We start from the raw sequence: 16718 nt of genomic DNA, 5'->3' as shown, positions 1-16718 counted from the left end.
CCAAAGGTGAGTTTGGCGGATTTTTTCCTTCAATTGTTACAACAGTTTGTGGTAGAGTTAGAGCTGTTATTGATGATAAAAATCCAAAACCCTTCCAAGAATATATAGGACATGCTAGTTTACACTCATATAAACAGCAACAAAAACTTGGATTTTTGCCTCTTCCTGTAACCTTGCCCACCTTTGCACAGTAAAGCAGAACTAGGATGGTAGGCTTGAGGTTGAGGCAAAATAAGGAACCTGGATAATTCTCAACATGGACGATGAATTCTAAGTAATATTCACACGGGAAAATAAGAAAAGATTCCCTACGGCAGTAAACCACCAGGGTTATGGAGGTGGCTGGGTATACAAATTCTAGGTATGTGTTTGCCACGTGGTATTACCACCTTTGATCAGTAAAAGGTCAGCCTGGTAGATATCTGGAAGGAAGAGAGAGGTGATGGTTTCTTTTGGTGCTGGGAATTTGGATTTCCCTCTACTTGGTCTTTGTAATTGCTCCATCAGCAGTGTTCACCCCCAAATTAAGTCACGATTAATATTCATCAGACTCTTCAGTAAATATCACCCCCCACCCTTTAATTTGTAACGTTCAGTACAACAGACCACCTCTTGTTTTTTGTTTGTTTGTTTGTTTTGGTGTTTGCGGTACGCGGGCCTCTCAATGCTGTGGCCTCTCCCGTTGAGGAGCACAGGCTCTGGACACGCAGGCTCAGCGGCCATGGCTCACGGGCCCAGCCGCTCCGCGGCACGTGGGATCCTCCCAGACCGGGGCACGAACCCATGTCCCCTGCATCGGCGGGCGGACTCTCAACCACTTTGCCACCAGGGAAGCCCACTTCTTGTTTTTAAAAAGAACGATATATATGCCTCCATTCCTTCTGCTCCACAGTAATTTTAAAACAAAACATGTTTCTTAATCTAAGAATGTTTTAGTTGTAACGTCGAAAAACTTAGGACACTTACATAAAAAAACAAATAACTAGAAAAATGCCATTGCTAACATTTTAATTGTTCTAACTGAGCCACTTGGAAAACTAAATTCCTTTAGCATTATGTGTTCAGAGCATCTTTTAGTTTGGCTGTTCAATAACTGACTAAAGAACAGAGGGTGAATAACATAAAGTGGCTCCTAATATGGTATCATTTTCATTTCCTGTTTGTTGAAAGATAAATGCTAACACTAGAAGGCTTTTTTCTTTCTTTCTTTCTTTCTTTCTTTCTTCTTAATTTATTCCTCCCTGAACCACAAGGGAATAAAAAGAAAAAAAAAATCAAATGTGATATGGCTTGAGACTGAGTCATCCAGTTAGGATAAGCCGAAAGCTTTTTCTTTCTTGTTTTTGTACCCTTTCCCTTTTCTCTGCCTTGCCCCAATTCCTGAAACATACCCCTCCCTTAAAACACACTTTGCTTTAAAAATGTGAGTCTTACTTGATTGGGGGGGGGGGCAGATAATTTTAGACTTAAAAAATTAATTGTTATTTAAAAGATTTAATGTTAATTATGTGACATTGATGGAATGCGTCTCTCTCCAACTTTAAGGCATTATTTTGGACAAATAGTCTTTAAAAGTACTGAATGAAGATTTTTTTTTCTATCTCTCCCTCTCCCTCTTCCTCCTCTCCTCCCTCCCTCCCTTCCTCCCCCCCCCCTTTCTCTCTCTGGTATTAATCTCTTCTACATTTCCCCAAAATTCTACAGCTGTTCTCTTAATATCTGTACCTTTGGGGGGGGATACATTTCCCACTTCTTTTACAGACATAATTGTCATATGTCCCCTATGCTCAACGATCTTGAACTATCAAAGATACCATTGTGTATGAAAGAGTCCACGGCAAGCATAAAGAAGGCAGCATGTAATAAGTAGTGTCTGAGTGCCTACTGCATACATCCAATTAGCAACTCATGTGCCTTCAGAAGATAACGTTTGATAGAATGAGGAGACTTGAAGTTTTGGTACGATGAGACTAGCACATAGTAGGTACTCACATACTGAGTCCGTGAAACGAGTAAGCTTTTTCTGCATTCACTCGAAAATGGGGGCTCTCTGCCTGCCTTGCCAAAGTTGCTGGCCAGTGCTGTCTTCACCTGTGCCTACCTGTGAAGAAAGATGGAGTTAATTTTGCGTAAGTGTATCTGTGTGCCTAGGAGTTTCTCCACAACCCCAACGGATGCATTTACGAGTTTTTAGCTCCCTAGCTTATTCTCCTTTGGCTTCCTCCTGAATCAGGTTGGTGAACAGGCGTGATTCACGGTTTTGTCTCGTAGCTGTCTGTGTTCCGTGGGACTCCTTGGTGCCAGCAGGTCTAGGGCTTCCCAGTTAAAGACTCGTGCATCTTGTGTGGAGAAATCGCACACCAACACCTCTAGTAACTCGGAGCCTGGCAGTGGTCGTCTAGATTTCAAAACGATTAAGCACTGATGCACATTTTGTCGTGTGCCAGGGGGCCATAGTGTGATTTGGAATGTGTATCATTTGGGATGTTAAAGGAGTACTGCATCTGCATTCAAAGAAATAACAAAGCGTCTTCTCCCTACCAGCTTGCAAAAGACAAAGAGCGCCTGCAAGCCATGATGACCCACCTGCACGTGAAGTCTACGGAACCCAAAACTGCCCCTCAGCCCGTAAGTACTGAATGACGCCCGTGGGGGAACCCTACAGTGTTGCTTCTCTGCTTCCCTACCCCAAGGACGGAGGATCGCCTAGTCTGGCAGCTTTGAGTAGTGAAAGACTTAAGCTCCATCTGGTTCTGATTACCTTTTATGAAGAGGGCAGTGTGCTGGGCATTTAGGGAGACAGATATGGGATGATTCAGGCACAGTCGTTAGCCACGAGGCCCCACCATCAGCTCTTCTTTGGGACAGATGATTGATGCTACACCAAGGTACTAAAACATATTACGAGAGCTCACTAGAAGGGAAAAAACAAAACAGAACAGAAAGCAATCTTTCTGATTTCTCAATGGTGGAAACACAGAGAGAACACAGCCAGACCAGGAAAGCAGAGGAAAAAGGCATGTCAGCATGGTTTAGCCAAGAGGCAGTGGATGTGAGAAAAGGAGTGAGGGATAGTCCAGTCCAGTCTAACTGCAAGAAAGGAAAGAAAGAGGAAACACACTGTCGGAATAGTCAGAGGCTATAATTACAGAGAACATCTAACGGTCACTGAAGAGTTTGAAGCGAACATTACTCCTTCGCGGTGAGGAGACCCAACATGGTACCCTGAAATTACATTTCACTTTTAGCAATCTCTTACTTCTTGCCTTGTTCCCTTTTATTTGACGTTCAAGAGTGTCACCAAGCACAGACAGTTAATATCAGAGTGGAAGTGTGGTAGCTGAACCCCAAATCCTGTCTTAGGCCTCATTACTTGTTGCAAATTGATCGCTTTCACAGTTGTGTTTCTTGTACACTTACAGTTCTCAAAATCTAGTAGCTTCAACTGATTATTCACAATGGAGAGGGTGCTTTGCTTCTTGATTTTTAAGATTTGTAAAATTTAAGGGTACACTGCCTTTATTTGATTTTGCTTGGAGTCACTGTGTGAAAATTAATTGAGCGTTGACAATCTATAGTTAGTACCAGCAATTTTAATCAATATGCAGTGATGCGGCGTAATGGCAAAGTATTGGTTTATCTGTTTTGACTGATTTTTTCCTATAAATAAAGCAAACATACACCCATACATGTATGATTTATGGTGATAGAAATAAAACGGAGTCAGACTATTAACCCAGCAAATATGGTAGCCTGCCAAGATGCAGTTGGCAGACAAAATTAATGTCTGAAACAGAACACATTACTGAGATATAGGACATAAAATCATTAAACACTTTGCACATCCATTTTTACTAGGGAAGAGCCCTTGGTTTCCATGTATTTTGCAGTAAACGGCTGTAGGACCCAATGTGTAGGCTACCCAAGAGAAAGGGGGGCAGGGGGAGGCCATTCAGTATCGTGGAGTCAGTAGTCAGCTGTGCTCTCCGTGCTATTCCTGTCAACCCCTTCTTTTAAGGAGGGTCCTGGGAATACTATGAACCCAGGTGAGCAAATTGGTAAGATCCTGGCATGAGATCCACTGAGTTCTCCAGCGGGTATAGGGAGCTTGAAACTCTCTGGAAGTCTTCAGATGGTTGTCGTTGGTTAGGGAAATGGTTTTCCCCAGGTTGAAGGGTTTGCATCTCTAAACCTAGCAACAAGGGAGAGAATGCGATTATCTCCTCCTTCCTCCGTGGATTAAAACCAATGATATGAGGTTAGATATTAACTATGAGAACTAGAATAATGTTTGGACTCCGCACTCTAGGAATATACTCATTTGGGATCATGAGGCTCCTTGGGAGGAGGAGGGATAAAAGCAGAAAAGGAATTGCAAAACCCCACGGGGCACTCAGCGAGCGATGGCGCTGGATGCCGGCAGGGAGCGCCATATACATAGGCCTCCATAGGCCACAAAAGGGACCCTTGGGAATCTCCATGAGGACCCGTGTTAGGCAGCCAATAAACAGGAAAGTGCGGTCCTGGGGGAAATGCACAGGGCAGGAAGGTTTGTCTTGATTAGTATTTAAAAAAATGTTTTACATGCTGGAAAATTATAACTTCGAAGGGGGACCTCCTACTAAATGTATTTTTAACTGCTCTGTTGAAAATTCTCTACCACTAGTCAACATTATCTCTTAGTAGCTCAGCACAGTATTTCTTTATTAAAAGAAATAGGCACGAATATTTTTGACTGAAAAATTAATAGCTTTTGAATTCGTACGCAGCAGGTTTTCTTTTGCAAAGAAGTCCAATATCGCTGCACAGCACTTCTATAACCATTTATTTGGAGTCCAAGTCAAACCTTTGACAGTTAGAGCCGTGCTACAAGCCAATATAAAGAACTCCAAGATGTAAACCAACAATAGGCCGTCTGTGTGAGGTTTGCCATTGTCAAATACATAGATTGTTTGGATTAGTTTATGTAAATGGACTGTTGTATTACCCTTTGGGAAAAAAAAAAAAAGATCACATTTGTGTATGAAAAGTGGTTCCCTTCACAGGCAGCATTATAAATTCCTTATCCTGTAACTTACATGTAAGAAGTAAAAATTGGTGCCTGACAAGCACATATTGTGTGACACTCTGTTGCCAGAGAGAACCTGCCTTCTTTTCATTCATTGGAAAATAGAAAATTTTATTATAGATACCATCTTATAATTTGGGAATTATTAAAATATGTGTAGGTGAGGCATTGGGAAATTAATTATAAAAGGTAGACGTGTAGTGTTTTGCATACATTTTTACTTCTTTGCCCAAAAAAAGGGGAGGGGTGGACAGACGTAGAGCAAACCCTTGATGCTTTCAACTTTAGGGATACAGAGTTATCTGATGATCGGTTCTAAGGTGCAGAAGACTCCCTTTTGCTTGTAATTGATTTATTCCACCTGAAATAGTAGAACGCACGGTGTATGTTCAGATGCCTATCGTTCTAGACTCTCTGATTTGAAGGAAGCAGTCCCTGGGATTCAGATCTAACCTTAGCTGGGGACTCTCACGTTAGAGTCTTGCCAGGAAGTTTGTGGAGTGTTTTTTTTTTTTTTTTCTTTTCTTTTTTCCATTTCTGTTTAAAAAGGAACTCGGTGTTTATTTTAAAATCCTTAGTCACTAAGTGATAGAATGCTTTGCTGTAAACGTTGCTTTTCACTAAATGCCATTTGGGTGGTAAGTGTCATTTGCTGTGTCCAGTCATCCAACCCGTTCCCATTTCACTGCCAAAACCTTCTTGGATTGTTCTGACAGCAGCCCGTAGACGTGTTCGCTGGACGCTGTTGTGGAACTCATGTTCCCATTTGGCTAATCAGAGGCTGTGCTCATCTCGGGAGAATCCCAAGTTTTTAGGCGTGGGTCTGAGCGCGACTCCCACTGGAAAGCGTGGAGAGGACCTGAATAGGGGTTTACGGCGGTCCTGTTCCACACGTGCCTCCGATAACATCTCCTCCTGCTTGCTTGAAAATCTTTTAAACCGATAAAAACCTTTCCTTTCGTAATTATACCCAGGACTCAAACTGCAGTGCACGCTGTTTTCGTGAAGAGAATTCCTGAATTTAAAATCGAATTATTGCGTCAACGAATATTTACTGGACGTGCGACAGGAAGACATAGGGTAGTTAAACCAGACAGAACCATCCCTGCCATCGAGGTGTTTGGGGTCTCGTGGGACCAACTACCAAAGACACACTCCCAGGCTTTCCCTGGCATGAGCTGTGCTGTCGGGGAGTGAGTGTGTGGACCGCTGCCCTAGACGGTGGGGGTTGAGGAAAGACTTCTGGGACAGGTGACATCTAAGGTGAAACCTAAAAGATGAATAGGAAGAAGTGGAAAGAAGCGAGTTTCGTGACTCTTTTCTCGGGTTAAGAGTAGGTGCGTGTGTCTGTGTCTCTGAGGAAGGGAACTGGGGAAGTGTGTGAAGATGATCAGAGTGGAGGGGAGAAAGGAATGGCCAACAGCGGCTGAAATAAGCTTTTCGTTTGTCATAATTTTACTTAGAAGCTTTTAATTTTATTAAGGCTGGCCCCTGCTTGGAAAAATTTACCAGAACAGAGCTGTACATTCTAGCAATGGGGGACATACAGTGGGCAGAGGCGGGCTTGACATACGTACAGAATGGCCCAAGTGTATTGTACGTTGGCGATTTAAAAGATTCGTCTCTTTTCCGTGTTCAGAGAAGCACAAGCGAAAAATCAGGCGATCGTAAACTGTCCTCATGAGAATGATATTCTTTTGTTCCACACTCGGTACCAGTTCATGTTCTCAAGGTAAACACCAAAATGGATTGCTTGGGGGTGAATGCTTGTCCTTGAGGGAGGCCTCACTCAGAGGATAAAATAATAACAACCAGCACCAAGAAGCATGTCTGTAATAATACTTTATTAAGTTGTTAAGGATTTTTGAAAAAGACTTTTTCACTATCATAAGGTCAGGAGAATACCGTAGGTCATATTCTATAATCCTGAGAACGTAAGAGGTAGGCTTTGCTTTAGGGTACTCCTCCTACCCACCGGAGAACAGCTCCCAGCGCTGGAGAAACCACATCCCTTCAGATTTGGTGGGCAAGTAATTACAGTGTAGGTACTATCTCCTTTATGGACATGTTGTAAAACACAAGAACTTGGCTATTTGAGGCGAAAGGCAGTATTAGATTTTCCTTTGCACGCATTCTCGTTTCCTCCAACCGTAGCAGTTAGGACTGTTTGGAAATCGTTTTTAGCTACTAATAAAAACAGAGAGAGAGAGGGAGAGAGAGAGAGAGTGTCCGTCCGTGTGTTCCCTCGCCCCATGCCCCCCGCTCCGCAAATGGGGGGTCTCTCAACGAAGTGGCTGATTTTGTGGGCTGCTCGCTGCAGCCTGGCTCTTGAGTTGGGGGAATAATTTGATGCCGTCATAAAGAGAGATTCGCAAGCACCACACACACACAGGGGATGTTTCTATACTGTTTCTCGCGAAGTCCCCCACCCTGAGGTTCATCCTGACGACCACCTTCTCGGTCACTGCCCTGCGCCAGGGCCCAGATCTAAGGCAGTAGCAGGACCAGGCAGAGAGAGCTCTCCCCAGGGCCACCCCCCAACCCCCTGCCACGATCTGGTAACATCTTTCCCGTCCCTCCAGCCTCAGAAAAGGCCACCTCTGAACGCGAGGGATTCGTGTCTAGGATTCACCTGCTCAGGCCAGTCGAACCAACAGCAGAAAAGCGAGTGAGCCCCAAAGTCCATACTGAGCGGCTGGGTCCCTCGGTGTCTGGGTTTCAGGTTGGCCTTTTGTTCTCAGCATCTGTTCTGAAGCGAGGCAAGAGCACAAACAAAAATCCAGATGAGTCCTTATGGGAATGCTTACAACAAGTCTGTTTCTGTCTGGGGTTTACCTCAGCCGTTTGTTGATTTTTAAAAAAATGGGAGTGACTCACCGTCTTTAAAAGAGAGAGAGGAGGTTACTGTTTAAAAACGAAAGATAAATCTTTCGAAAAGGGGCTCAGCAGAGTCCCGGGCAGCTGGGCTGTTTCCAGTTGTTCGGATGGGTAAGATTTCTAGGATAGTCACCCCTGGAACTGACCTGGGAGAAAAGCTGACGGTTGAGAGTGCATAGAAACTAAAAAAATAAAGCCCAACGGCAATCTTAAGTGACATAAGAATTTAAGCTTTTGGCCGGCGTTTCAAAGAGATTATCTTTGCCCAAATCATCACATGATGGAAACTTGCCATGTAGAAAATATCAGAGTTACTAACTTTTCTAAACATAGCAACTTCTTTTTAAATAGAAAATGAACACAATCTGAAAAATAGGAAAAGAAACCCTCCCAGATTCCCCATCCCTTCCTGCTCCAGGCCCCGGAAGAAAAAAATTCTCTCTCCCAACCTGAGCTACAGTCAGAAACACGAAGCACACGTGCTTTCATTTCTAACTGATGATTCTATTATTAAGTTTTAATAGTTTACAGTTCAGGTGAATCTTGCAAGATTGCAGCACACCCCTCACCGTTCCCGGTTTGCTCTGCTGTTCTACGTCTGTAATTAACTTTTGTGTGTGTGGTGGGGGGCGTAGGGGGTCCAGTTTTTGCAGAGAGAGACCTTAATGAAAAGAGCAGGTCTGGTTTGAACGCAGAGCCTATCTTGAAACCTTCCCCCTGCCGCATCTTATCACTCCCTCGTGACCTTCCTCCCCAAAGATGGTCTCTCCTCGAGACCAGCATGTGATCATCCAGCCGGAGTTTAAAAGTGAAGAAACTTCGATCGCCGTTGACAAGGTTGACATTTCATTAACTTGTTGGTTCAGCCTTCAGATGATTCCGCGAGGCGAAGCACCCTGTGTTTGGAGTTTACCGCTTTTTGTTCTTTCTTCCCTCGCAGGCTACAGTCGTGTTTGATTTGGAATCGGGGCTCCTTTGGCAAATTAGCAATTAGAGCAATTCTGTGGGAATATGTATATATGTCATTAGTTTTCCTGCAAATTAATAGCAGGGGCAGAGGTCAGGCAGAAATTTTCCACTTGACTGCAGTTCCTCTGTGGAGACTTGGCACTTGGTTCTGGAATGGCCACAGCTGCTCTCAGCCACCCTCTTCCTCTAGGAACTGTCTTTTAATTAGTTTACCTCATAGCCATCATTACAAATATTACTGCCTCCCCTCCTCGAAATAAAATTACTGTTTCTACAAAATATTCCAGTGACATCTTGCACCACTGCACATTGATGGTGGGGTCAGTCGAATGCAGCATTTAATCATTAGATCACCTCCATCCGCGTCTCCTAATTAGAGTCCTTACAATACATTTTTATCTGGTAATTAGCCGAGATTGGCTACTTCCTCTGTGGCTTATTAGAGACGGCCCAGCAGTGGGTGTGAATCACGGTGTCATTTGTCAAGCCTGGTAAAAAAAAAAAAAAAAAAAAAAAAAACCCTCTCTGCTCTCTTCGGGCTTGGTGTTGATTTCCACTTGGTACCTGTGTTTCAGAGCCTCCAGAAAATTCAGCTGCATCTCTTTCTTCGTGGATCGTGCTAACCGGGAGGGATTTTCTTCCCGACTGTTGCTTCTTCAGTAGAAACAGTCCAAGTATTAAGGCTGCAAGAATGACATTCTTTGCATGTTTTATGACTTTGTACCCGTATCGTGGGGCTTGTCTGTTCTTGTAGGTGAGCTCCCAAGAGATGGGCCTGCACTTGCTGAATGTTTCCACGAGTCTGGGGTTTGGGCAATTAACTAGAACCCAGTGGGCCTGGTGATCTTCCTCACAGAACTGGAAAGGAGCGTGCATATTCCCTGAGGACGCTGTATTTATATTATAATTTTCATTACCTTTTAAAGAACGTCGTGGTGTTGAGGGTACTGTTCTTCCACCGAAGAGCCCAGAAGCAGAGTTAGTTCTCGGAATTGTTTTACGGTTGCTCTGCCTGTTTTCCTTTGATCAGTGTCTGCATTTGACGGTAAGCCCTTCGAGGGCAGCAGTTGTCTGTTCTGTTCCTTCTTCTGTCGTTTCAGTTCCCATTGCCGTATGTTTGCTGGGGAAGATTTATTGAATGTCAGTTGTAAGCAGGGATAAAAGCTAATCCCCAGGTCCCTTCCAAAAATGAGCGTGCAGAAAAATGAACCCGGATACTGTTGATGGTTCCCGTTGTCTGGGCGTAAGGAGACTGTTATACAGAGGGCCTAGAATCTCCAGTGTGTATGTGATTTTGAGTCCAGGTTGTGAATATGGGCACGTTATTTAATCTCCCGTGAGCCTGTGTTTGCTTATCTGTGAGACGTGAGTAACAACATCTCAAGTGTTCCTGATGGTATGAGAATTCAGCGAGACCAGGCGGTGGCCCGGGCTTCACAGCGTGGTCTTTACAAATGGTCCCCGTGACTTTCCCGAGCGCTTGGATCCTCTTAAGCCTAAGAGCATCTGCATTTTAAAGGCTGTATACTGATGAGCATTAGCCTTCCGTGCGCTGATTTCCTTGACCCGTTGCTGGGGCTGATGCTTAGACACGCTGTTCCTGTACTTGGTCAGTGATGAAGGCCCAAGGCAAAGAGGAGGTCAGCCCCAGCCTTCCCAGATCTGCTCCATCCCGCCGCGGCTGCTACGCCGGACCGTGAGCACTTAGTTTGCAAATGTGTGTCACGAAGTCACGTTTCCAGCACTAATAAGAAAAGCAGCTCCCAGCGTCTGCCCAGCTTGCTGGGGGATTCATAAGGGTGGTACCATCTCCACAGCTTGCTCTTATCAGGCATGGGGGAGCGTGGGGTGTAGGGATTGGTGGTGGGCGGGGCGGGGCGGGGTGGGGTGCGGCGGTGGCGGTGGCGGCGGCGGTGGTCTGGTGTTGGCTGAGTCAGCATTTAAAGGGAGGGAGAAAAAGGAAAGCCCAACCAAAAGCTTGCAACCCAGCGTTCAGTTTCCAGTGCCATGTTTATGTTTTTCCATTAATACTTTCTCAACGATATTTGATCTTTCTCATTACTAGGGTATGAGTAAGGTTGAGTCTTCCCAACAAATTAGAACTCTCTTTTAATCTGTTCTTTGATTATGATCTCAGAGGAATCTCATTTTTAATACTTTCCACAAATAATGTCTTGGACTTAGGACTGTTGCAGTGGTGAACCAGACTTAATTTGTTAAGTGATTCACAATCTGGTTTGAGATAGTGATACCAAGTAAGGCTACTTTGCCAAACTTTCTTGGACTGGGGGCAGCTACGAGTTCCTCAGAGGGCAGTTCTGGGTAAACTGTAAGAACTCTGTTGAAAACAACCAAGTTCTTCAGTGTAGCCAGACTTAATATTTCAGTAGCAACGAGTTTTTGCAAAGGGGGACAGGCTCGTGTTTCCAGTTATTAATTAGAGAAACACTTCAAGGTGCAGGCGAAACAGATAGAAAGAAAGAAAGAAGGAAGGAAGGACCGAAACAGGGCTTGTTGATTTTCCTCTGTGCTCCTGCAAATAACTAGCGTGTGTTTCCGGACTTGAAGCGCTGGATTATTCCATTTTGTTACTACACATTTGAAACTGGAAGGAAAAAAATTAAAATGTTTTACAGTTCCAGATCTCTCCTATGCCCTATTCTTTTTAAACAAATGATTCCAATCCCATACTGGATAGAGTTTAATGAAGGCGACAGAGAAAGCTTTCAAAGATTAGTCTCTGCCAACTAATGGAACTAAATGGATGTTCACTGGATCCGGTGCCACTCTTTTTAATACAAGTCACAGGCCAAACCTCTCAGCAGTCGTTCCCGTCCGTGAAGTTTCATCCTGGAGTTGAGTGAGCCCGTCCCAGTGTGGTGCAGCCAGTGGCTATATGTGGCTGTTTTAGTACAACTTTCCTTTTTATTAAAATCAGGTAAAAACAGTTTCTCGCTTGTACTAGCACATTCCAGAAAGTTCTAAGAGCTCAGGTTGATACCAGTGTATCCCAACTGGTGTTTCCTGAAACATCAGCGTTCGTGGGGCTACAAGGACTCCCTCTCCCGCTTCGAGATTTACAAGGCATACTAGGGTGCAAAGTCGTGCTTAAAGAAACGTCCTGACCCAGAATTTCTCAAACTCACCAGGCTAGGTAACCCCTTTTGGGTCTGTAAACGCTTGTTTAACTGTCTTTGGGAAAAAACCTGTCTCAGCAACAACAGGAAAGGAGAACATCGTAAGAGATATTATTTGATAAACTACATGGGGGAAAAAAATCTGAAAAGGAATATATGCGTATATATAGAGAGAGATATAGGTGTGTGTGTGTGTGTGTGTGTCTCTGAATCACTTTGCTGTACACCTGAAACTAACACAACATTGTGTAAATCAACTACAATAAAAAAAATAAATTAGAAAAAAAAGAATCACAGGACAGGATGCTAGAAATTTTAGTAAGTAAATAAAGTGAATGGTTTTTACATGGGAACTCGCCTCCTGTTTCAGCTGATGATAAAAATCTACTGTGAGGCATAAAACTAGCCAGGCCTCCCCTGTATAATTCCTGCTGCATTGCAGATGCTTTCTTGGTTGCTCTGTTTTTTTCTGAAGGTCTTCTAAGAACTGTTCCTTTCCTCACAGCTGAATCTGGTATCAAGTGTCACACTCTCCAAGTCTGCATCAGAGGCTTCTCCACAGAGCTTACCTCATACTCCTACGACCCCCACTGCCCCCATCACTCCCGTCACCCAAGGCCCCTCCGTCATCACCACCACCAGCATGCACACGGTGGGACCCATCCGCAGGCGGTACTCAGACAAATACAACGTGCCCATCTCTTCAGGTAGATGCTCCATTTTTGCCGCGGGGAGAACGGTGATCGGCAATGCTTGTCGACCAGCCTCTTTGTAAAAAGTGATAATTAATAGGACAATGATTCTTATTTAGCAGATATTGCGCAGAACCAAGAATTTTATAAGAACGCAGAAGTTAGACCACCATTTACATATGCATCTTTAATTAGGCAGGTAAGTAAATAACGCGGTATGAGAAATTATATCGGAAGGTATAGGTGTACATGGATGTATTATATTGATGCAGTAGATTTAAAACCGTTTAGTATGCAAGCATGCTAAAACCTGTTCTATAAGGTTTTTTAAATCTGCAATATATAACATAATTGCTTTTGATTAAGTATTACAATACGATGTGATTATTAGGAAATTCATTTCACACAACAGTGAAAATGAGCCTGTTTAAAGATGGCAAGTCAATTATCACAAGCTACAGTAATCTCTGATCCCTAGAATTAATCTGAGCTCTAAATAATTACTGAGCTTTAATCAGCTAGTGAAATGTTTTGCATTTCTCTTTGATTCTGCTTTATGAATGACTAATAAATTAATATTTCTGTACGGAAACAGAAATAAAAACTCCAAACAATTAGATAATTCCATTTTGCATTTTGCTATTGAACTGGTAAATACAGCCATTAATCTTAGAGCATTTCGTGAAAGCTTCCTTAGGATTTAGCTCAGCGTCACGATTATTTTATGTTTTCAAGAAACCGTACAATGGCGGTTCTGTTGATTTGGTCATACATTATCTTTCTCTGTTGCCTTTGCTTCACAGGCCATTCTCGAATCTCCAGAGAAGCAGCTAACACTAAATGAAATCTATAACTGGTTCACACGAATGTTTGCTTACTTCCGGCGTAACGCTGCCACATGGAAGGTAAGCTTTCTTGCAGGCCTGTTGAGTCTTGGGTCTTGGCATTTATAGGAGAGAGTTTGTTGTCGGTAAGATGCAGGTGTTGTAAGTTACGAACATATTGTTTGGCTACATTCAAAGAGTCTAATTTGTAGGCATACTGGATTGAGAAAATAATTCCACTGGGGTTAAAATGCTGGGATGGAAGAGTCCCATTATGTTGGCATAACGAGTAAAATCATCTCTCTCTGGTTGGAATGTGTAGGAAGTTGTCTCGTGTACACAGACCTCATGGTTTTCCGTCTTTAGCCACCACCAGTATTTGCAGAGAATGCGTAGATAACTTTTGTGTTTTTTTTTTAACCATCAGGAACCTGGAGAAATGATCAGATACACTTGATCAGATACACTTAACTTTCATTGGTTGGATATAAGCTCCTTAACCTATGCACTCCAAGTACTAGCAAGGTATATTGGAGTTATTACAGGAGAACCCAATATATGTATTATTAAGGGTTTGTTTGTTTGTTTGTTTAAGTCGAGAGACTGTCCATCGGATATTCATAGGCACTCTGGGGAAGAAAAGCAAATTCTGAAATATGTGACTTGACTGTAATAGCATTTGCTGTAAAACGGGTCAGATTCCATAGCTCCACCTGGGATGCCCCCAGCAAGGCTTGGGGGTCACATGACATACCTCAATCCCAGTTCAGCAGTTGGTTCGTGGGTTCTGTTAGTAGTGATTCCATTGTATTCGGTTTAAGCCCTCACCAGTCTTTGGATTTTCGCACTTTAAATTTCTCGGTTTTTAATAGTTTTGCTTTAGAAAAAGGGGCAGCAGATACAATCTGAGAGTCATATATTTTTTTTCGCACCTTTACTACTATCTAGAATTCTTGTAATCCCTGAATTCCAAAAAATTTAGAAATATTTAAAATGCAAACATTTTTGGATATTTTACACGTTCTTATTAGAAATAGGATAGGAATTTATTATAGGATGCAAGGAAAACATGCTTTGCTGGACATACAGGTCTTCCTTGCTCCGTTCGTAATTTATATGGGAGAAAAACAACAGCAGAAACAGAAAACGCTGTTTCCTCTACTACATTCTTCATCAAATAGCGTTTTGAAAGAATATAACCAAAGAATTAATTCATCAGCCTTACGGAGCTGTGAATCATCTCTGATGGCCCAAAGTAGCTTTTTTATTTCCATTAAGACACGTGGGCCCCGAAGGAACCTAGGTTCAAAAACCTTCCCTTCTCTTCCTCAGCCTGCCTTGAGATGTAAAATAGAAAACAGTCTTCAGCTGTGAATGCTTTTCAGAATTTCGGAAGTATAAGCATGAAGCAGACATTTTCTTCAGATTGCCTTTTATAAATAGCGAATGATCAAGTTTTAAAATAATTACCCGTTATGAATGTGATATTTAAGCTCAGATCTTCAGATCTAACTTTTTCATTTTCAGAAACTGCAGGGAAAAGTGCCCTTCATATAAACAGTCCTAAATGAAGTATTTAATGACTCATAAATACGTATAATTTTCTCCATGTGTCCTTATTTGTACTGTCATCTTAGACAGAAGATAAAATGCCCAGTTAAAGTCATGAGTGGAAAGAGTTCACTCAGCTTTTGTGGGAAACTCTCCATTTCCAGTTACTTTTGCTTGGATGCACAGTCTTCGAAAACAAAACTTAAGTTTTGACTTTACAGTTTTATTTACACGGCTATATAGTTCAGACAGGTCCACAGCAGTCCTGCTTTTCAGACATGGCTTTACAGTGTACACCTCCGTACATTTTGATACTTACTGGAAAACTCAGACAGTGATTAGGATGAGATGTTGATTTCTTTTCCCAGTAAGGTGTCTGATAGGTACACATGCTCTGTCTGGACTTTTTTTCTTTCTTTCTTTCTTTTTCAGGAAATTTGGGTTTATTTATTTCAGCCTCCTCAGTGTCATGGTAGGAGATAAACAGTAGACCCTTAGCATCCTTTATCCTCTGCCTTTGTGCAGTATTACAAAAGAAAGTGCCCACTTAAAGACCAGACTACAGTTTATACGCCAGGAAATTTGCCCTACTGGCTGTAGTTATAACATGCCCAGCATTCTCCAGAGATGTTTGTTGTAGACCTATCAAACCTGTTTGAATCAGGGGTGTCCTTTCGTAGTCAGCTGGAAGTCTGAACCCACCCCAGTTATGCTGACATTCCTCAAAAATTCCTTGAGCGTTTGTCCTGTGGCTTCTCCTTGTGAGCAGTTCGTCATGCCACGTGATAACACTTCTCTCGTCTTCCGTATCAGACAAGAAACATCACCATTCTCTAGCATGACTCCTCACAGAGTCGCTAATGGCGATCATCCAAAAACAGAAACACCTCTCAAAGTAGAGATCAAGATTTTCCACTTGAGGGCCTCCCCGGTGGCGCAGTGGTTGAGAGTCTCCCTGCCGATGCAGGGGACACGGGTTCGTGCCCCGGTCCGGGAAGATCCCACATGCCGCGGAGCGGCTGGGCCCGTGAGCCATGGCCGCTGAGCGTGCGCGTCCGGAGCCTGTGCTCCGCGACGGGAGAGGCCACGGCAGTGAGAGGCCCGTGTACCGCAAAAAAAAAAAAAAAAAAGATTTGCCACTTGGAAGGATGAAGTATATCACAGGTTAAGGGGAGGAATACAGACTGTGTGAGCAATAGCAGCAGATGGATTGAGGGACTTACAAGGCATGTGAGGTGTGGTGTAAGTATCCACTTCTCCAGCCCCTGTTGTCACCTACTCATTCCCTATAAGAAGAAAGTTGGGAGTAAATGATATGGGTCTCTTTGAAATAGCCTCGTGTCCAGGTTTGAGTGTCAGTCAATCACGTTCACCCAGGAGAACTCAAAAAGAGATGAAGCCATGCTTGTTAACTGTACCTAGTGTAAGTCAGGGGTGCGGATTATTCCTGAAACTCAGGAAGGATGAGATGTCAAAAACTCTTCACCCTGCAGTTGAGATGCTCCTTTGGCAGATTACACATGTCAAGGGTCTCAGCTTAGGAGTGACGGGAAATGACTTTGAACCCTAAGAAAGAAACGTGTCTATGGAAAGAAACCAT

At 43.2% G+C, this 16718-nt stretch overlaps 1 protein-coding gene across 1 annotated transcript in view; it reads left to right on the top strand.

Moving 5' to 3' along the window:
• The window catches only part of FOXP1 (forkhead box P1), a 103925-nt gene that overhangs the window by 72369 nt on the left and 14838 nt on the right, over positions 1-16718 (top strand). The window contains exons 8-11 of the mRNA XM_082664555.1: positions 2545-2628; positions 12557-12758; positions 12863-12942; positions 13547-13648. Coding sequence (XP_082520681.1) covers positions 2545-2628; positions 12557-12758; positions 12863-12942; positions 13547-13648 — 468 coding nt within the window. The remainder of the gene's footprint in view (positions 1-2544; positions 2629-12556; positions 12759-12862; positions 12943-13546; positions 13649-16718) is intronic.

The sequence above is a fragment of the Grampus griseus genome, assembly GCF_964374135.1.
Source record: "Grampus griseus genome assembly, chromosome: 10".
Classification (NCBI taxonomy): domain Eukaryota; kingdom Metazoa; phylum Chordata; class Mammalia; order Artiodactyla; family Delphinidae; genus Grampus; species Grampus griseus.
This window is presented reverse-complemented; position numbering and strand designations above follow the sequence as displayed.